The sequence below is a fragment of the Labrus bergylta genome, chromosome 16 (assembly GCF_963930695.1).
Source record: "Labrus bergylta chromosome 16, fLabBer1.1, whole genome shotgun sequence".
NCBI classification, from domain to species: Eukaryota; Metazoa; Chordata; class Actinopteri; order Labriformes; family Labridae; genus Labrus; species Labrus bergylta.
In genome coordinates, this window is record NC_089210.1 from 17,891,231 (window position 1) to 17,912,451 (window position 21,221).

At 44.4% G+C, this 21,221-nt stretch overlaps 1 protein-coding gene across 5 annotated transcripts in view; it reads left to right on the plus strand.

The window, feature by feature from the left end:
* Positions 1-21,221, plus strand: part of LOC109999830 (voltage-dependent T-type calcium channel subunit alpha-1I-like) — an 88,256-nt gene that overhangs the window by 35,401 nt on the left and 31,634 nt on the right. For all 5 annotated transcript variants that reach the window (XM_020654975.3, XM_065964407.1, XM_065964409.1 and 2 more), the window contains exons 9-25: positions 491-642; positions 2,260-2,445; positions 4,456-4,573; positions 4,672-4,827; positions 5,031-5,121; positions 6,157-6,311; positions 6,517-7,251; positions 7,887-7,987; positions 9,374-9,497; positions 9,606-9,674; positions 11,810-11,988; positions 12,170-12,296; positions 12,654-12,779; positions 12,891-12,980; positions 13,116-13,308; positions 13,876-14,027; positions 15,602-15,711. In XM_020654975.3, coding sequence (XP_020510631.3) covers positions 491-642; positions 2,260-2,445; positions 4,456-4,573; positions 4,672-4,827; positions 5,031-5,121; positions 6,157-6,311; positions 6,517-7,251; positions 7,887-7,987; positions 9,374-9,497; positions 9,606-9,674; positions 11,810-11,988; positions 12,170-12,296; positions 12,654-12,779; positions 12,891-12,980; positions 13,116-13,308; positions 13,876-14,027; positions 15,602-15,711 — 2,864 coding nt within the window. The remainder of the gene's footprint in view (positions 1-490; positions 643-2,259; positions 2,446-4,455; positions 4,574-4,671; positions 4,828-5,030; positions 5,122-6,156; positions 6,312-6,516; positions 7,252-7,886; positions 7,988-9,373; positions 9,498-9,605; positions 9,675-11,809; positions 11,989-12,169; positions 12,297-12,653; positions 12,780-12,890; positions 12,981-13,115; positions 13,309-13,875; positions 14,028-15,601; positions 15,712-21,221) is intronic.

Sequence of the window (21,221 nt, forward strand, 5' to 3'; positions counted from 1 at the left end):
ATTCCACATAACATGCTCTCCTATTCAGCCAGTGTCTGACACCATGTGTTACACACACATTTGGCACACGCTCCATTTTATTTTCCTATGCATTATTTCTGATGTGTTGCTCCCCGAGTTTTTCCTTCACAATTTCCTTTGAACAAGCTGTGCTAAGAAACTTAATTTGTTTCCCTGTGTAACATATCCATCTCCTCCTGTCCTCTCCCCTGCCTAAGATAAGGTGTTATTATCCATTTTATTTACCAGGTAAAAAAAGAAATCCCTTTTCAGGTCAGTGACAGTTTGACTGACAGCCTTTTCGCTGCAGCAGCAGCAGCAGTAGTGATTGCAAAGCAGGGGTTTAATATCAGCTGTGTTTTTATCAAGCTGTCCTCTACCTGCCTCCCTGTATCACAACTCTTTCCACCAGTTTCTCTGCTCCAGCTTCCAGCTCCTCCTTGCTAATTTTCATCATGTGTGTATCTTATATCCGTTTGTCTCCACGCAGCCTGACGAGCTGACCAATGTCCTGGAGATCTGCAACATCGTCTTCACCAGCATGTTCACCCTGGAGATGATCCTCAAGCTGACTGCTTTCGGCTTCTTCGAGTACCTGAGGAACCCCTACAACATCTTTGATGGGATCATCGTCATCATCAGGTCTGAGATACAAATTAACTTACTCATTGCTTGGTAAACAATGTGAATGTGGTTTCCCCCGGGCTTTGGAGCCTGCCTCAAGTGGACACTCAGGGAACTGCAGTTTGTTGTACTTAAACGTGGGGTGCGTTCGAATTGTCCCTCTTATCTCCTTTCACTATCCACTTTACCTTAACCCCGCGAAAACGTCATGAGGTCAAGGAAAGATGTTAGGAGAATTCATAAAGGACTTAGGGAAAGGCGATCTCGTTGCTCTGACAATCCGACCGCATTTTCCACTAGGCGACGTCATTAAATGCGACGGGCCGGCGGAGGTTAATGACGTGGGTCTGCCATGTTGAAACTACAATGTTCAGAAAATGGACTACAAAAAACACATCTAAAAAACTTTCCCCTGTGCCTTTTTACCGGTGAAATAATCCTGATCACCACAAGGTTGGGATTGAAATAAAAGAAATATAGACTACCAGGCTACAAGTAAGAAAAGTGAAACCATCACCTTCCTGTCCAGTGTATCCTATGCTAAAGGAGGTTATAAAGGAAGCATTGACCCACCTTTCCTTAACTTTTAGAGAATTCGAACGGCTCTTATCATGGCCGCCACTTAAATGCTTCCGAGGTTAAGGTAAAGTGGATAGTGAAAGGAGATAGGAGGGACAATTCGAACGCACCCATTGTGTTGTTTTAAAGGCTTTTTATGTGATTTTTTGATCCAGTAGATGTCGCCCTTGAGCACCAGTATGAAACTAAAACAACTCGCGCTGCATTGTTGTGTTAGCATGCTAATGCTAGCGATCTTTATTATGCTCGTATCTTCACACTGCATGTAAATTTACCTGAAATGAGCGTGATCTAGAAACACAGTTAAGCAGTGAGTACAGTATGTTATTCTTCTTTTCTCTAGTCCCTCAATTAAACAACTTTTATACAAGAGGGGAGGAGTCAGCCGGCCGTCCGGGCGATGTAAACAAACTGAAGATAGGACTCGGAAAATTCTGAAAACATCACAGACAGTGGGACTCGGGTGTTACACCCATTGTAGACAGTCATGACTCACAGAGTTATTTTCAGAGGATATTCTTGATTTATATTACATTTAAGTGTGAAAAATCACATTTAAAGACTTTAAAGGAGGTGTTTGCACGTTCAACTATCTGATGAAGTAGGTGCGTAGGACATAAAACTATCAGAGAACACACATGACAAAGTTTCAGAGGGACTGACACGTCGTGATTTTTTCTGATTAATTGGTAATGACGAGCAAGAGTAATATGTGGGATTGTGGGTAATGTTTAACTCAACATCCTGGGGATAAAATATGACAGTTGCTCCTGTGTTATTTTCCACATTAGAGTGGATTAGTTATGTTCTTGAACTCACATTCTGCAGGATTTCAGTTGGTAAAAACTGCAGTAGTGATTCATTATTATTGTGTGCAGAGGACTGACTAATCCTCTTATCTGATCTTTTTCTTATCTGGTGTTTTCTTCACTTCTATTGATTAATATTCATGTTTAATCTTCTCTTCCCTTTCCTCCACTAACTTTATTCTCTTTATCTCCCATCTTCTCACTGAATCTCTTTCTCTGTGTTAAACATCCATCAACACATCCCTAGTGTGTGTGAGATCATCGGGCAGGCAGACGGCGGTCTGTCAGTGCTGCGGACCTTCAGACTGCTGAGGGTCATTAAGCTGGTGAGGTTCATGCCGGCGCTCAGGCGACAGCTGGTGGTGCTGATGAAGACGATGGACAATGTGGCCACGTTCTGTATGCTGCTCATGCTCTTCATCTTCATCTTCAGGTAACCAAGCTGCACGGAGAAGGTGCTTATGTGACATATTGTTTGAAAGAAAAGAAGTAAGAGAGGCGGGGAGAGAGAGAGAGCTGGAGAGAGACAGAGAGAGAGAGAGAGGAAGTGTAAATAAGGATGTGTGTGGAGTGGGAGGACAGAGATTGTTTTCTCATTGTGACCAATCATCTCTATTTGGCAAAACTCTGCCTGATAATTAACAGCAGCTTGTTTGTTTAGTTGGCCACTTTTATTACAATATTAAATGTGTATCTACAGATTAAGAAGAAAATAGATTGACGGAGCTCATTCCAAGGCAGACATAGCTGAAGGCCTGCGCACAGTTTGTGCAAAAAATAACAGGATTAACTTCCAATTATTAAAGTTCATTCAGTCTGAGCGTGTGTCGAGGCTTTTCTCTTTGCCCTGTAACTCTTTCTCTCCAGGATACAAAACCACCTTCTACCTCCACTTGTTTTTCTGTCAGGTAGCTGGTAATCTGCTTGAATGAAAAGTGTGTTCAGTATCTACCTCGGGTCAGTCAGAGAACTCAGAAAAGGAAAATCTATTCAAAGATTCAAATCAGTATCTTAAATTTATAAATGATTTTCAGTACCCCATCAGCAGTGCTTTTCCTTGGCCACTGTGTAAACTATGAATGTTCAATCTCAGTGATGGAGAGGAGGAGAAATCTTAATATAACTATTCTATGAATTACATTTCCATAACTTCCATTAAACATGCAAACAGCATTTATATAGAACCTAAATGTTTGGTGTGATACTGATGCTGAAAGCTGTAATTTACTCTAATATAACTGTTAAATCTTCTCTCCCCCTATTAACCTCACAGGTATGCACACACACGCTAGTCCCCTTTTCCTCTAATTATTTCTGCACGGTGTGTGATAATGAAAATTAGAACCATATTAGCAGAAATGTTGTTATTAGAATAATGTATTAGAATTGTTGCAATCCATTCAAAATGACTGAAATGAGTTTCTCAGCAATTTAATGCTTTTAATCCATTCCTGCTTGTAGCCCCATGTGTGCATGTGTGATGCATACATCTGTGTGTGTGTGTGTGTGTGTGTGTGTGTGTGTGTGTGTGTGTGTGTGTGTGTGTGTGTGTGTGTGTGTGTGTGTGTGTGTGTGTGTGTGTGTGTGTGTGTGTGTGTGTGTGTGTGTGTGTGTGTGTGTGTGTGTGTGTGTGTGTATTCATACCTGCCCACCAGCTTATTTATCCTTGCAGCACAGCAGTCCAGTCTAGGTGTGTCAACACAGATGGCACTCAAGCTTTAAGACAAAGCTAGCAGCAGTTAGCCTAAAGTGCTAAACATGTAGCCACACGAGATGCTACACCTGAAGTCAGCAGTGAAGACTTCTCCATGAATTGATCTGTAGAAAGCCTTGATTATGAACATCATTTTTTGGGATGTCATAATTATTGTTATCTAGTTTATGAGCAGCATTTGTCAACAGCCTTTTGTGTGTCTTAGTTCAAATGAACGTGTTTGTGTGTCTTTTTTCTCGGGTAAGGAACATAGCAGTGTGGGGGAATACATGTTTCCTTGTTTAAAGTTAACTTTGAGCTTCCATTGTTACATATCTGTTGTTGTGAGATTGTTTTTGTTTTGGGTTTAGGGTTTATTTTGGGGACTTTATGCCTTTGTTTTAGAGATAGGACAGTGGATAGAGTCAGAAAGTCAGGGAGAGAGAGAGAGAGAGAGAGAGAGAGTGGCAACAGGCGGGTTAGGAGCCATTGGTCGGATTTGAACCCCGGCCATCCACTCACATGAACTTAAGCCTCTGTGGCTTGTGCATTGACCGCTTGTTTTCCAGCGCCCCTGTTTTGTGTTTGTAAATTGTTCAAACATGTATTTAATCCTGTTTCTTTAAATTATTTGAATACAGAGCTTGAGAAACAGAGAAATCAGACTTTTAAAGTAGAGCAACATTAAGGCAGATTTATTTTATCACTGTATGTTTGGTGCTGAGACATCCCCCCTTTCTTGTGCTGCAGTATCTTGGGGATGCACATCTTCGGCTGTAAGTTCAGTCTGAAGACGGAGGCAGGAGACACGGTGCCCGACAGGAAGAACTTTGACTCCCTGCTCTGGGCCATCGTCACTGTCTTTCAGGTAGGAGTGGTTTAAACAGACACACACACATTCACACACACTGTGCAACAGCAGGCGATTACATTTGTAAAACCTGATCTGTTGTTTGTTTTCTGTAGATTCTGACTCAGGAGGACTGGAACATGGTGCTGTATAACGGGATGGCGTCCACCTCGCCGTTTGCAGCGCTCTACTTTGTGGCTCTAATGACATTCGGAAACTACGTGCTCTTTAATTTACTGGTCGCTATCTTGGTCGAGGGTTTCCAAGCTGAGGTGAGACATCTGGGTTTTGGGGTTGGATTGGACAGCAAATGTGAAAGGTTACAGACTAGCCTAACACTCAACTTGTCCCACTTTCTGCTCCTTCTTCCCCTCCTCCTCCACGCTGTGCCCCCCTTCCCTCCCCCGTCATTCTCCTTCATTCCCCCCGTCTCTCCTTCTCTCTCCCTCCCTCTCCCACTGTACCTCCAACACAGGGTGATGCAAATCGCTCCTACTCCGATGACGACAGGTCTTCTTGTAATTTTGAGGAGAATGATAAGCAGAAAGACTCTCTGCATCTCTCAGGTATTTAATGCCCTCAGGAGCTTCACTGCACATTATGTTAATTACAGATTGATTTCCATCTCCCCTCTGAAGATTTATGAACATTTCACCCCTTAATGCAGGCAGGCGCATGTAGTCAGTCCTTGTTTACTAATGTGCAATTACTGAACTTCTGCTTCTCAAAAATGCAAAGGGATCCCTCAACATTTAACTAAATTTCACTTCAGTTATTTTATCATTTTGATACTAAAATGCACCTTTTTATGTGTGGATTTAGTGCGATTGGGGAAAAAAGAAGAAGCATACTCATGTGCGTGCTCTTCGGTCACAGTGTAACCATCCTCCAGCCATTCAGCACTCCAGAAAGCACCTTGTGTTTTGTTCTGCCTTTAGCATCAACAGTTTTACTGCCTGTCGTCCGATTTCCACGACAAACTTTGCTTAGCACCTTTTTTCAAAATGTACTCAAACGTCAATAATGCATGCCTGATGCCACTCCTCCTCCTCCACCACTCCTCTCCCTGCAGGCTCAACAAGAAGCATCATGCGGCAGAGAGTAGCATTTAGCAGCGCTTCAGGGAGGCCTCTTTGTGATGTCTGATCACAATTCCTCTGAGCGCAAATGTGACTTTTTAAATGGCAGCTTAACTGGAAGAGAAATCACATTTCAAACGTTAATGGCACCTTGAGACTTATTCCGTCAAAAGATATGTTTGAGAATGGACCAAGCTCCTTTCTGTTAGCATTACCAGCTCCTGTCTTGGTGCTGAAAGATGACTCAGTGTACATTTAAACCTTCCTCTGCCACTTGTGCATGACTCTGAGACGTGACGATACGATCTACTTTTTTTTGTCCCCTTGGGGAAATTTGTCTTGGACTCAAAGTGCTGCTAACCATTCAGCTGCTCCCACAAGAAACAACAAATAGAAAAGAAACAGAAACGCACAAATCAATGCAAACCAAAAACAACCTATTTTGCACATTACCCGTTACATTTCCTTCCTCTTCATCACCGCTTGTTCCTCTTCTCTTCACTCTCTCTCTCTCTCCTACAGACCCAAAGATCTGCACTCTAACCCCTAATGGACACCTGGACTTGCCTGCGCTGCCCCCTTGTCTTTTCCAAGGAGAAAGGTTGACCTATCCTCTCGGCTCCAGGAAGAACAGTGTTATTTCTCTCGGTAGGGCCAACCTGGAGCAGCGGGCTTTGGTAAGTATAAGAAACTACTGCAGTGAGTTCCAAAGCACAGAGGAGATGCTGGTCATTGTAAATTCTTGATTGGCTGTAGTTCATAAATTTAGTTTGACTGAAACAATGTTTTTCCCCTGAATCAATTCTGTATCTTTTGTAAATAAATGGGCTCAGATTTTTTTTTCAAATGGTGGTAGAAACCTCTTTCTTGTTCTCCGTTCAGTATCCAGGCCGAGCTTACCAAACCTGGGGTCGCCCGCTGCCTCCCCAGCCTCAGGCCTTGTGGGCCCGTCGATCAAGCTGGAACAGCCTTGGAGGGTGCCGCCCCTGCTCCTCCTCATCTCCCACGGCTAGTCCTGGCTTCACCCCGTCCCCCGCCCGGCCCTTCTACGGTTACGGCCTGGGTGCTCTCGGTGGCGTCGTCGGAGGAAGCCTGCGCATCCGTGGTCCCCGCGCCTCTTCGTCCCCACACCGCCACCTCCACGACGACCTTCCAGACGAGGAGGAGTCTCTCCTCTCTCCTCCTGCCGTGGCTCCTCGCTCCCTTCACCTTCCTCAACCCATGCTCCCCGGCCAGTTTGTGCCCAGGAGGGACCGCAGAGCTCTGTCGCTCGAGCTCCCTCACCTGCTGCAGGTTCCGGGACAGCCGCACCCTCCGCCCCCACCGCACCACCCGCTGCCCCCCATGATGCTCCACGCTCCCTACAGGAAGAAGAGCTTCTCTGGGGGGGTGGTAATCAGTGGAGGCGGTGGGCTTGACAGTCTGGGTGTCTTAACAGGGGTGCACCAAGACTGCAATGGGAAGACTCCTCTGTCTGCTCTCCTGCAGCCCCCTCCCAGAAACCAGACTGAGCAGGCTGGAGGGGTGAACCCCCAAAGCCAGCTGATGGCTGACGTCTTCCCCCAGGTTAACAACCGCAGCAAGAACCAGGAGGACCTGGATGATGACATTGAATATGTGAGTTACTGTCAGGTGCGCGTTGGGAGGGAGGGAGGGAATTAAAGTGTAATAGCATTAGGAAAGCCTGGTGAGTAAGTGCAGTAAGCTTATGCAATCATACGACTTTTCCATGCATGCAGTCCAATTCAGCAGCTGCAGATAAGCATCCACTCGGCTCTGTGTAACCGCATCTAAAGAGAACAACGACACAGGATGTAGCCTTGTGATTCCCTATAAGTGGACCATTAGCTTTTCTATAAAAGTACAAGATTGAACACAGCTCTAATAATAATCTGCTCTCTTGTGTATTGTGTAGGATATCCAAATGCTTTATATAAGCCTTGCACTCCCTATCACCTGGGCCTCATGGGAGTCCCATTGTTTTCTCTGTAAACAAGTCTGTGTACCAGAGAAACAAGGTTAATTAGAAAGGACTATTTAGACAGTGGGGGAGAGAGCTGTACAGATGGTGATGTTGGAAGATGCTCCGAGCTGTTGCTATAGAAGTAAATAATTCATATAGGGGATATAAACAGGCGCGTTCTATTTGGAAATTCTGTGTGTCTTTTTTGTGTGTACTGCGTGATTGAATGGTGCATTGTGTGTGTGCGCGTACCATCACGTGTGTTGTCATGTCTGTGCTTTTGTTGCAGAGCTTGTGCTTCCGCATCCAGAAGATGTTGGAGGCGTACAGACCGGAGTGGTGTGAGAGCAGAGAGGACTGGTCTGTGTTCCTCTTCTCCCCGGATAACAAGTGAGTCGTATTTTTTTTATCCCTCACTTCACCTCTTCACCTTTCCCTTTGTTCACCCAGCCAACCACAGGACGTTCTCCTTCAAGAAATAATAATAATAATAACATTTTATTCATCCTGCGAGGGGAAATTTGTTTTTTTACACTCTGTCTTGTGAACATGCTTCACAAACATGGGCCGAAATACACACACATGCACAAACAGGATCCTATGAACATGCATTAATGGAGAGGTCTCAAAGTGAGGGGGCTGCCCACAGCGAGCCCTCCTGAGCTGGTGGGGGGGTTAGGTGCCTTGCTCAAGGGCACCTCGGCAGTGAAATTAGCTTCCTCCAGAGGGTGTCTGGGCTCAGCCTTACAAATAGGCCGAGGAGCTCGGAGTAGAGCTGCTACTCCTCTGCATTGAAAGGAGCCTGTTGAGGTGGTTTGGGCATCTGATCAGTATGCCTCCTGGACGCCTCCCTTTGGAGGTTTTCCAAGCACACCCAATTTGGGAGGAGACCCAGAATATGCTGGAGGGATTATAAATCCAGTCTAGTCTGGGAACGCCTCAGAATCCTCCAGGAGGAGGAGCTGGAAAACGTTGCTGGGGAGCGGGAAGTCTGGGTTGACGTTCTGCGCCTGCTGCCACCGCGACCCGACCTCGGATAAGCGGAAGAAAATGGATGGATGGATATCCATGAAACTCTGCCTATACGTCTAAATGTGACATGATATCTGTAGAAGAAATGTTAAACTACATCCTGAAGGTGTTTTTCAATAAAAGGCAATCAAATCTCTCCGTGCCTGTTCTGAAATACTCACACAATAAACACAACAACCTCCCACTCCCACCCAGCCCTTTTCAATTCAGTCGCTTTCTTTTTCATCCGTTCCAATAAAACACAGCACCCAAAGGCATTTAATTGCTTTTTGGCAGTACACTGTGTCACATGCTAAGTTGTGAAAAATGCACGCTCAGTATTTAAGTGTCCCATCTCTTTCTGCGTCTCTTTTATCCTTTTACTTTTTGTATCTCTCTCTCTCTCTCTCTCTCTCTCTCTCTCTCTCTCTCTCTCTCTCTCTCTCCCCATCCTTCCTTTAGAGCTCAGGGAAGTGTTGTGCTTCTGAGAGTGTTGTTTGTGCTGAATTAGAAGTGTTGTGAACAGGGGCTGAATGAGGCCATTTACAAAGAAGATGTGAAGGAGCTCCCGTGCACCGTCAGGAAAACTTGGCTCCCTTTTTTTTGATTCGACGGAGGAGGGTTTATAAAGTGTGTTCGGTCGGAGTGTGTGTTAGCCTCTGTTTTCTTTTTGTCAGCCTGTTTTTTTTTTGCATTCTCACACTCTCCTGTTTTCTCTTTTTCTCGACTAATCCCTTCTCTCCTTTCATCTCCTCCCACTTCCAGGTTCAGACAGATGTGTCAGTCAATCATCGCTCACAAGCTCTTTGACTACGTGGTCCTGGCCTTCATCTTCTCCAACTGCATCACGGTCGCTCTGGAGCGGCCCAAGATACTGCAGGGAAGCTTGGTAAGTCAAACTGCAACATGTCTATTTTGGAGACTTGGATGTTTTTTTTTTGCTTTGGACTCTTAACCTCTCTCTCTCTCTTTCTCTCTTTCCCTCTTGTCTCACCAGGAAAGAGTCTTTCTCACCATCTCCAACTACATCTTTACTGCGATCTTTGTGAGCGAGATGACACTCAAGGTAACATTTTTACGACCCGTCTCTCTCTATAACAACCAGGCGTCTTCTATGTCTGTCTCCTCCCGTGCCCTCCTGTCTCGTCTCTTTCCTCTAAATCGACTTTGCCTCAGTGCACCAAAAATCCAAACTAATTTCCTTCCATTCTTGCCAATTCCCATGTTCCCTTGTAGAACAGAGCAATTAAGCAATGTCATTAATTAGTGCCTATTCCTTTCATATGGATGTGATCCATCTCCAGCACTCTCCCCCACACTCTCTCCTTCCTCCCTGTCCTCTCTGATGTCGACGGCTTCTGTTTCCCAGTTTGTGTTTCCGTATCCTTACCCTCCCTCTGTTTTCATCAGCGTGTTCAGACACACTCTCAACCTCACCACATCTTTATTTTTCTCCACCTCCTTTTAGCCACTGTCTGTGTTTTCTCAGTGAAAGGCTTTGGCACAAGTGGGCCATCAATTATGCACTCCCATGATCAATTATTAACCAATCCCGGCCCGTCAAAGAGCCGCCAGACTTGTCAGCCCCCCCCCCTGGCTGAGCCGTACACGTCCCCCCCCTCCCCGGTGTCTCTGTCTGTCTGAGCCTCGTGTATCTCTGTAATGTGTGTTTGCTGGTGTAGCATTAATCTCTCTGCAGGACTCCACCACAGAGTGTAGAGCTTCTACAAGATGCAGAAACACAAAGAGCACAGTGCGGCGGCATGCTGCAAACATTTGTGGAGTGTTACTTAATGAGGCACCTCACATAGCACCCTCCAAATAATTGTTATAATTGTACTTTGTATGAATAAGAAATGTTTGTTCTTTTCCTATTCCTTATCCTAAAGTGTTAAATTCTACACTAGAGCATCATCAGAATGATTTGAATTGTGGACTCAATATAATAATAATAATAATCTTATTTATACAGCACTTTTCAAAAACAAGTTACAAAGTGCTTTACAAGGACAGCAAATATAAAAACGATCAGGTCATAGAATAATAAACAAGGCAAGGAATTATTATTAAATTAAGGAATAAAAATCACTTTAAAATATAAAATCCCTTTTAAAAGAACTGTAAAATACATACAATTCGTTTGAAGGAATTCTAAAAAGTGAAAATAGTAACAAATCAGGAAAGGCTCGCCGGAAAAAGTGTGTCTTAAGAAGGGACTTAAAAGAGACGACTGATTCTGCCGACCTGATCTCCTCGGGCAGGTCGTTCCATAGTCTTGGAGCCCAAACAGAAAATGCTCTATCCCCTTTTGTTTTTAATTTTGCACATGTGCAATATGTGTTTGGAAGTTTTGTACTCATGCATAGCAGTCAGTTTACTTTTTGGCATTTCGTCCTTAGATGTTTGCCTGGCACTGATCTTTCAAACATCACGATGTGTTTGCACACTAACCCCCCCCCCCCCCCACAGTCCCTCTGAAGCTTTATCCGATACTCGGCAAACAGCTTCAAATGTCAGTTGCAAATTTTTTTGCCTGCGTCGGCATGATGCTCCCGCCGCTGCTGCTCAGCAAAAACACAAAATGTGGCTGCTTGTGTGCACGTGCATTACAAACTCCTGCACAACATCGATTGCTCGGTGTTTGAGTCAGAGAGGAATAAAGTATCGTCATGTGTCGGACAGTCTTACAGTGAAGCGTTTACAAGCACACATAGAGTCATCATCACAGCACCATTGGATTGTACAGTAAACAAACTGTGTGCTCTTTAAAGTGATGCATGCTGTGTGAGATTTTAAAATGTCTCGTTAGTTTTCACAGCCTGAAGTTGTCTTCCTATCCCTTTTGAACATGAACTATATTATTTGAGTTATGTATTTGTTGCTATGGATCCTGAGGATACAGTTTGTTTGTTTTTTTTCCTTTTCATTTTGTTTTTGTATTTTCTTAACATGTTCAATAAACTGACTAAATAAATAAATAAAAATTGTACAGTTGACATTCACATTTACTATCTGTTTATCATCTCTCATTTGTTTTTGTTTTTCCCACATTTTCTTGCAACCCCCTTTTTCTGCACATGAGTGTTATTATTTCAGCTAAAAAACAGAAATTGTAAATATCTGGTGAAGGTGTTAAAGTTACCAAGTGTCATGTGTTATTCATAAGCCCTCTGCACCTCTTCTTCTTCCCCGTCTCTTCAGGTGGTTTCCATGGGGCTGTATGTGGGGGAGCAGGCCTATCTGCGGAGTAGCTGGAACATTCTGGATGGCTTTCTGGTTTTTGTGTCTTTGATTGATATCGTCGTGTCCATGGCGGGCGGGGCCAAGATCCTGGGCGTGCTAAGAGTGCTCAGGCTGCTCAGGACACTGCGCCCCCTCAGGTATGGACGAGGCTCTGAGTGCAGTTTCTTGAGTTTAGATCATGAAATAGAACAATAACATGCATCCCTCCTAGAATCAGAGATCTTGCAAATCATACATAAGACCTTTTATACTCTGTCGACCTCCTTTGTAGTTTGTGACTTATTGGATGTTTTCCTCTGTCTGCCCTCCGTCCTCCAGGGTGATCAGCAGAGCTCCAGGGCTGAAGCTGGTGGTGGAGACCCTCATCACTTCCCTCAAACCTATCGGCAATATTGTCCTCATCTGTTGTGCATTTTTCATCATCTTCGGCATTCTCGGTGTGCAGGTATGACAAAGGGAACAGCTGTGTTAGTGATAACTATTACATGCACATGCTTGTATGAATAATTAATCGATTGTTCTTTGATGTTCTTCACATTAATGTGATTAAAACAAGTAATTATCTCCCTCCCTCCCTCCCTCTCTCTGAGCAACTTTGAAACCTCCATGCACATGCATCACTTTCTAGAGAAAACTCACATTGTCATCTTTCATCCCCTCATAACACCTTCTCCTATTCGAAGCGATGAGCAGCTTCTTATTTCACATTGGAGCGGCTGCAACAGCACATGTCTCTCTCTTTTTTTTTTTTTTTACAAAAGTTACCAGAAGAAGTCAAAAGCTTGGTCTTGTGTTTTTTCAGCTTTTTAAAGGCAAGTTTTTCTACTGCTTTGGGCTTGATGTCAAAAACATCACCAACAAGTCGGACTGTCTGCAAGCCAACCACAAGTGGGTCCATCATAAGTACAACTTTGACAACCTGGGACAGGTAAGTGACACATTTAAGTAATCTGGATCGTCTTGCATGCCTATAAAGGAAAATGTATCAGAAGATTTCATCAACAGGATGTTTCCCTCTCTTTTTCCGTGTGTCCTCCAGGCTCTGATGTCTCTGTTTGTACTTGCCTCGAAGGATGGCTGGGTTAACATCATGTATCATGGCCTGGATGCTGTGGGTGTAGACCAACAGGTAATGTCATATAATGTACAAACAGCACAAGAAAAAGAAACACAGAAAAAACAGATGCATTGATTTTCTACGCGTCCAAATATTTTTCTTTCCCTCCAATCCCATCTCTCTCTTTTTTTTTTTTCTCGACCACAGCCGGTGACCAACAACAATCCGTGGATGCTGCTGTATTTCATCTCCTTCCTCCTCATCGTCAGCTTCTTTGTCCTGAACATGTTCGTCGGCGTGGTGGTGGAGAACTTCCACAAGTGCCGGCAGCACCAGGAGGTGGAGGAGGCCAAGAGGCGCGAGGAGAAGCGTCAGCGGCGCATGGAAAAGAAGAGGAGAAGTAAGGGAGCGGGGGGGGGACAAAGAAAGAAGGAAAGCAAAGAGGAGCCCTCTTTTTCTCTCCCTCTCCTGGGGGAGCATTTTGTTTTGATTTGGCTTGAATAGAAGTAATATGGAATAGGCCAAAAAGCTTGGAAGCAAACACAAAGTGAGTGAAAACAAAAGGCGTTATTGTGACAGAGAAAAAAAAATGAGCAGGATGAAAAATGATCGAGACAAATAAGCACGACACACAAACAATAAGTGTCACATTTGCTAATGTGTTCGGCAATAGGGAAATGTTGTTCTGTTCGATGTTAGTCCAGGTCAAAAGCTTTCAAATGTAACTTTTTAAAGTGGTTCAGCTGGTTTTTCCCCTGGAAGAAAAAAGGTGATATTTTGTACACTTGAATTAGCAACAAGAGCATTTTGTTTTGATAAAAGGTTATATATTTTATAGTCTGAAGGATTTATGATTATTGGCTGTCTCAAACCGTCTCAAACTTCAGGTATTAGTTTTTATCTTAACTCTAACATCAGACACAAATGCTACTTTAATTTGTTGATTTTTATTCGTTTCTACCAACAGAAGCACAGAAGCTGCCCTACTATTCCAGCTATGGCCAATTACGCCTGTGGATCCACACACTGTGCACAAGCCACTACCTGGACCTCATCATCACCTTCATCATCGCCATCAACGTCATCACCATGTCCTTAGAGCACTTCAATCAACCTCGTGTAAGAAGGAATTTTTAGCTTTGTGAGCCAGGTGTGTGTGTGGGGATATTTGCTGCTTGGTGAGAGTGTACCTGTGTCAGTGGGCACCGGTCCAGTTGTGAATTTGTGTCTGCAAAATGAATGAGGGAAGCGCCTTGCAATGCTGTTTAAAGGCTTTATATGTGATTTTTCACACTTAAATATAATATAAATCAAGTATATCCTCTGAAAATAACTCTGTGAGTCATGACTGTCTACAATGGGTTTAACACCCGAGTCCCACTGTCTGTTTTCAGAGTCCTATCTTCAGTTTGTTTACATCGCCGGGACGGTCGGCTGACTCCTCCCCTCACGTATAAAAGTAGTTTAATTGAGGGACTAGAGAAAAGAAGAATAACATACTGTACTCACTGCTTAACTGTGTTTCTAGATCACGCTCATTTCAGGTAAATTTACATGCAGTGTGAAGATACGAGCATAATAAAGATCGCTAGCATTAGCATGCTAACACAACAATGCAGCGCAAGTTATTTTGGTTTCATGCTGGTGCTCAAGGGCGACATCTGCTGCATCAAAAGAAATATACGCATATACGCATATAAAGCCTTTAAATAAGTAGTAAAAGATTTTCTAACTTAGCCACGACCTCCTCCAAAGCTCCTGCTCCCTTTATACCGTCAAAAGCAGACTCAATGAAAGTTATTTATGTCTGTCAAATCACATAGTTTTTTTTCCTGCACCGGACTACTTTCATTCATTCTCCCAGAGAGCAGAACCTTCAAAAACCACACAATGAAATCACGGACTGGTCCACCACCACCGTGAAACTGTATTCAGGCTCTGCGGCCGTTTTGTTGTGAGTGGCTCTAGTCCACACAAAGGGCTCTGTGATTGCTCGGCTGATTTTGATGGGAGCTGCAGTCTGAACGGTGGAGTGAGCTGTGCAGGTCAGGTATCTGTCCATTCATGGGTGATGAATGGGAGGTTCAAAGTCCCTGATCGTGTTTCTGTGAGGGAGAGAGAAATGATTATCCTTGAGATAAGATGCCAGTTTGACCTTTTAAAATAGAGCAAGATTCCTCAAACTGACCGAGCGTCGGATAAATAGCACAGGTCTTGGCCGGTGTTTGTCAGCTGTTGGTTGTGACATTTGGCAGCCTTCTGAGAAGCTACAACTCCATTTATTTACAAATAAAAAAAAAAGGAGGAAACAGCAAAGTAAACTCCAGTCTCTGCTGTAACATGTAGCCGAACTGAATGCTGCTGAAGAACATTAAACCAATGCTTGCCTCTGGAATATTTGGATATTCTGCAAATGTAATTTCCCTTAAAAATGTGTGTATGTAGAGGCATAATGTATGCATGAATATTTGTGCTGCTGCTGTGAATGGGATTTTGCTCTGTGTTTGCCTCTGGCATGCTTGATTTTACTCTACAAACAACAGGAACACTTCCAGTTCTACATTTCCCCCTGCCAATGTGGCTGATACTCCATTACACACACACACACACACACACACACACACACACACACACACACACACACACACACACACATGCACACACATTCCACTTTTTTTACTCTCTCTTTCCAGTCCCTGGATCTCGCCCTGAAGTACTGCAACTATTTCTTCACCTCCACTTTCGTGCTGGAGTCAGTACTCAAACTCATTGCCTTCGGCTTTCGACGCTTCTTCAAGGAGAGGTACAGTGTGTGTTTTTTTTTAACTTTTGTGTGTCGATACCAAAGACTGTATAAAGAATGGACAACGGGATACCTCACCTCAAGTGCAGCCAAAAGATTTATAGCTCTCCCTGCTTGCTGGCTGCACTATAGGTCATAAACCCGCCTACTCAGCATTTAAAGATAGGACGAGTCAAACCATAATATCAATATGTCAGGTACATTATTCTGAAACCTGGTTTCGTCATGATACATATCGAAGGATTTGTATTTTCAAGGTCGTCTTTTTTCGGGGAAGTTACTTTATAAACGCCATGATCGACAGCTCTTTCCTGCTATGCTGCGTGCACAGGATGATCAGAGGACAGCAGAAACGGCGAGAGGAAGCTTAACAAACATTAACAACAAGAGTCATTGAAGTTGCAAAATCGCGAGTGTTTGCTTCACAAGAATCTGCTCCACTGTGGACTGTGCCCGCCTGAGGGATATTTTAAACGTTTAATCGGGAAGGTTAGTGCGTGGAAGCGGCGTCCCAGACGATCCCCGCTGTGCAGACTGTGGTTGCAAATAAGCAGTAAATCAGCACCTGTCATGGGGATATTCTGGCTTCATGCTGTTCGGCGTGTGGAGGATGAGGCACACTGTCCATGTCTATATACAGTCAATGGTTGACACAGTGATTGTGCATAATGGGTGGTTTCTATTTGCCTGCATGTTTAAATCTTTGTGCTTGTTTGTTGAGAACACAACACACAACAGCTTGTCATTGCAAACCTTCTTCGTCCACTTTAAGACAGGATGCAGACGATCAGTCAGCTTTTCTTATGGCCTTTGAAGTGTCAAGCCTGAAAACGTTTTTTAGGATAATACAGCTTTTTATTTCTGGGACACTATCTATTAAAACGTCACCAACAATGAAAAATGTACCCTATGTTTATGTCCAGTTAGCTAAGTCACTTATCTCATATTTGATATGAACGTTAAATTGTTTAAGTTAAAGGACTCTCGGCACATGCTTTAATCCCTTTCTTCGACGTATATTAAAAATAGTGCAACAATAAACTCTTATTTAGCTCAAAGTGTAATGGCTCTACACATCCGCGTCTTGCTTTGATCATTACAAACGGAATAAGGAATAACAGCTCTGATGATATAGAGGATTATAGAATATTTGAGCCGGCTCTCAGGCGCTCTGTTATTAACTTGAATAATCCATAAAGTGGAACAAATAGGATCTGTTGACGAATATCACATAGGAATCCGCCCTGTCGACGACAACCTGCTGGAATTTGTTTCTGGTACAGTTTACAGTTTTGTTGTTGTTGTTTTCAGCTTTCTTCGGTCAGCATCAAATCATTTATGTTATTTTATCTCCTGACATCATTATGTGAGTATAAACTATGATTCACGTACAGTTGAAGCTTTTCAAATTGATATGACAAACCCAAATCTTTCCCGAGATTCTTTCATTGCAAAGGATTAAAGATGAAATGATTCTGTAGTTCTGATGAAGGAAAAAAAGAAATTGGAGTATCATTCCCAAATGTCTCTCTGAATTAGCTGTCTTACTCCAACGCACTGCTCTTACCTTTGGTTGACCTCCTTGAATAACACACCTCAGCCTCCGCTCCGCTTTACTCAAAGCCCCGGACTAATTGATTTGTCAATCAGCGCTGAGAGTGATGTCTTATTCTTTCCAGGAATATGTTGTTACTAATTAAAGTCAGAGAACGATGTGGGCCCTCATATCACACCGATGGTACTTTAAAGTCATTGGCCCAGTTTGAGAGGAGAGAGAGGGAAGAGGAGTGATAAAAAAGACGGGAAGCTGCACCGATCAGAGACAAAAAAAAAGGAGATGAAATGAGAGAATACATCACACACATATCAGCTGGCACTTTGTCTCTGTTTGTGTTGTGTCAGCAACAGCCGTGAGCAGTTTTTGTGCAGAGTTTGATTTATAAGCTGGGTTCACTATCAGGCCAACTTCAGAACTGGGTCAATGGAGGAGTGAGTAACACACAAACACACTGCCATATATACCACAATATACAGTGAGTGTGCAGGTGTGTAGGTGTTTGTGTGTGTGTGCTCTGTTTATGTTGTGCAGTTTTTTGATCAGGTGGTACGTTACATCCCTAACTCAAAACTAAAGCAAGGGTAAAGAATGTGGAGACACAATGAAGGATTTAAACTCAGGTTGATTTCCACCCAAATCCTCCAAATGTAAATAATATACCAAGAAACCCAAAGGGACTGGAGTAGTGATGTAGTCAAGACCTCACTAACCGGGACCAAGACAGACCCGAGACCAGAGTGCTCCGAGACCAAGACAGGACCAAGACATTTAGGGATCAAGACTGAACAAGGGCGAGACCAAAGCAGGACGAGACCGAGACAAGACCAAGACATTTAGGGATCAAGACCAAGACCGAACAAGGGCGAGACGGAGACAAGACCAAGACAAGACCAAGACAAGACCAAGACATTTAGGGATCAAGACCGAGACAAGACCAAGACCAAAACATTTAGGGATCAAGACCGAGTCAAGACCAAGACCAAGGCAGGACGAGACCGAGACAAGACCAAGACAAGACCAAGACATTTAGGGATCAAGACCGAGACAAGACCAAGACCAAAACATTTAGGGATCAAGACCGAGACAAGACCAAGACCAAGGCAGGACGAGACCGAGACAAGACCAAGACAAGACCAAGACCAAGGTTGGACAAGACCAAGACAAGACCAAGACAAGACCAAGACAAGACCAAGACCAAGGCAGGACGAGACCAGGACCAAGGCAGGACGAGACCGAGACAAGACCAAGACAAGACCAAGACCAAGGCAGGACGAGACCAGGACCAAGGCAGGACGAGACCGAGACAAGACCAAGACAAGACCAAGACCAAGGCAGGACAAGACCAGGACCAAGGCAGGACGAGACCGAGACAAGACCAAGACAAGACCAAGACCAAGGCAGGACGACGCCGAGACAAGACCAAGACATTTAGGGATCAAGACCAAGTCAAGACCAAGACATTTAGGGATCAAGACCAAGTCAAGACCAGGACCAAAGCAGGGCGAGACCGAGACAAGACCAAGACCAAGACCAAGACCAAGACCAAGGCAGGGCGAGACCAAGACAAGATGAGACCTTCTAAAAGTGGTCTCGAGACCGATTTGGAGTACTACAACACAAGACTGGAGACCTTGGCCACAAAATATGGGTTGATTTCCACCCAAATCCTCCAAATGTAAATAATATACCAAGAAACCCAAAGGGACTGGAGTAGTGATGTAGTCAAGACCTCACTAACCGGGACCAAGACAGACCCGAGACCAGAGTGCTCCGAGACCAAGACAGGACCAAGACATTTAGGGATCAAGACTGAACAAGGGCGAGACCAAAGCAGGACGAGACCGAGACAAGACCAAGACATTTAGGGATCAAGACCAAGACCGAACAAGGGCGAGACGGAGACAAGACCAAGACAAGACCAAGACAAGACCAAGACATTTAGGGATCAAGACCGAGACAAGACCAAGACCAAAACATTTAGGGATCAAGACCGAGTCAAGACCAAGACCAAGGCAGGACGAGACCGAGACAAGACCAAGACAAGACCAAGACATTTAGGGATCAAGACCGAGACAAGACCAAGACCAAAACATTTAGGGATCAAGACCGAGACAAGACCAAGACCAAGGCAGGACGAGACCGAGACAAGACCAAGACAAGACCAAGACCAAGGTTGGACAAGACCAAGACAAGACCAAGACAAGACCAAGACAAGACCAAGACAAGACCAAGACCAAGGCAGGACGAGACCAGGACCAAGGCAGGACGAGACCGAGACAAGACCAAGACAAGACCAAGACCAAGGTTGGACAAGACCAAGACAAGACCAAGACAAGACCAAGACAAGACCAAGACAAGACCAAGACCAAGGCAGGACGAGACCAGGACCAAGGCAGGACGAGACCGAGACAAGACCAAGACAAGACCAAGACCAAGGCAGGACGAGACCAGGACCAAGGCAGGACGAGACCGAGACAAGACCAAGACAAGACCAAGACCAAGGCAGGACAAGACCAGGACCAAGGCAGGACGAGACCGAGACAAGACCAAGACAAGACCAAGACCAAGGCAGGACGACGCCGAGACAAGACCAAGACATTTAGGGATCAAGACCAAGTCAAGACCAGGACCAAAGCAGGGCGAGACCGAGACAAGACCAAGACCAAGACCAAGACCAAGACCAAGGCAGGGCGAGACCAAGACAAGATGAGACCTTCTAAAAGTGGTCTCGAGACCGATTTGGAGTACTACAACACAAGACTGGAGACCTTGGCCACAAAATATGGGAAGACATGGACCGGCTACGTGATGGAGTGACATCCTCAGGCTCCCCCTAAACCCCCCTAAAAACTAAACCAACAGCCTGAAAACTGAACTGCAGGTTATCTCCAGCCCAAAGTAAAACAGGAACTACACACACACACACACACACACACACACACACACACACACACACACACACACACACACACACACACACACACACACACACACACACACACACACACACACACAGACACAGACACAGACACACACACACACCTGTTTAAAGGGATAAAGGGATTTATCATTAATGCTGCCCAGAGTGTGTTCCAGCCTCTCTCCTCTACCTGCTCCTCTAAATCCCCCTCCTCACTGAGTGCACATTCTTAAAGGGCTGTAGGGCGGATGCACCGCAGCTTTCCACTATGAAGAGGTGGGTAAGACCTGAATTAAAAATGTGACAAAGGGAAGTAGAAGCACACTCTTCTGGGCCCTGAACAGAGGGAAACATAATCATGTGCATGATGATAATGAGTCAGCGGAGGCGGTTGATACACTGTTGTCACTGGAATTTCAAATGAGAGAGTTTGGCAAGCGTGACAAATGAAATGTGGGTGCCAAATGTTTCAGCACTCTGGGTGCTTTGCGGAGTGAATCTCAGATCAGGATGTGCACCTGATTTACCATCCACAATAAAAAAAAACTCACAGTTTTAAGACCACTCAGATTATTTCACAAAGATGTATATTCACTGACTGTGCTCCAGAACGTTAGAAGGACTGCGTTACCTTCAGGAGCAGTTACACCAGGCAGTAAAGATAAACATCCCAGGATGTCTGCAAAGGAGGAACATTAGTATTTGTTCACTAAAGCAGTATTTAAGTTTGATGTCATAACGGCGATGGAGGCTTTAAGTGCTTTGATTCACTGCCAGATTCTTCAGATTTAGCAACATCTGTTTCCCATCTGTCCTCAGGCCTTATAGAAAGAGAAGTCTAACGGGCGTTTTGCTCTGCAGGATGGATGTATGAGGGGCTATCAGGCCGAGGAACTGTAACAGGGATGGGCAACTTTTATTACCCAGGAGGCCACATTAACTTTATTCTCACTGCAGGAGGGACACAGGTTTCTTATAATTTGATAAAATATAGCTTTCATCAAAATGCTTTACATCAGCGTCCATATTTTT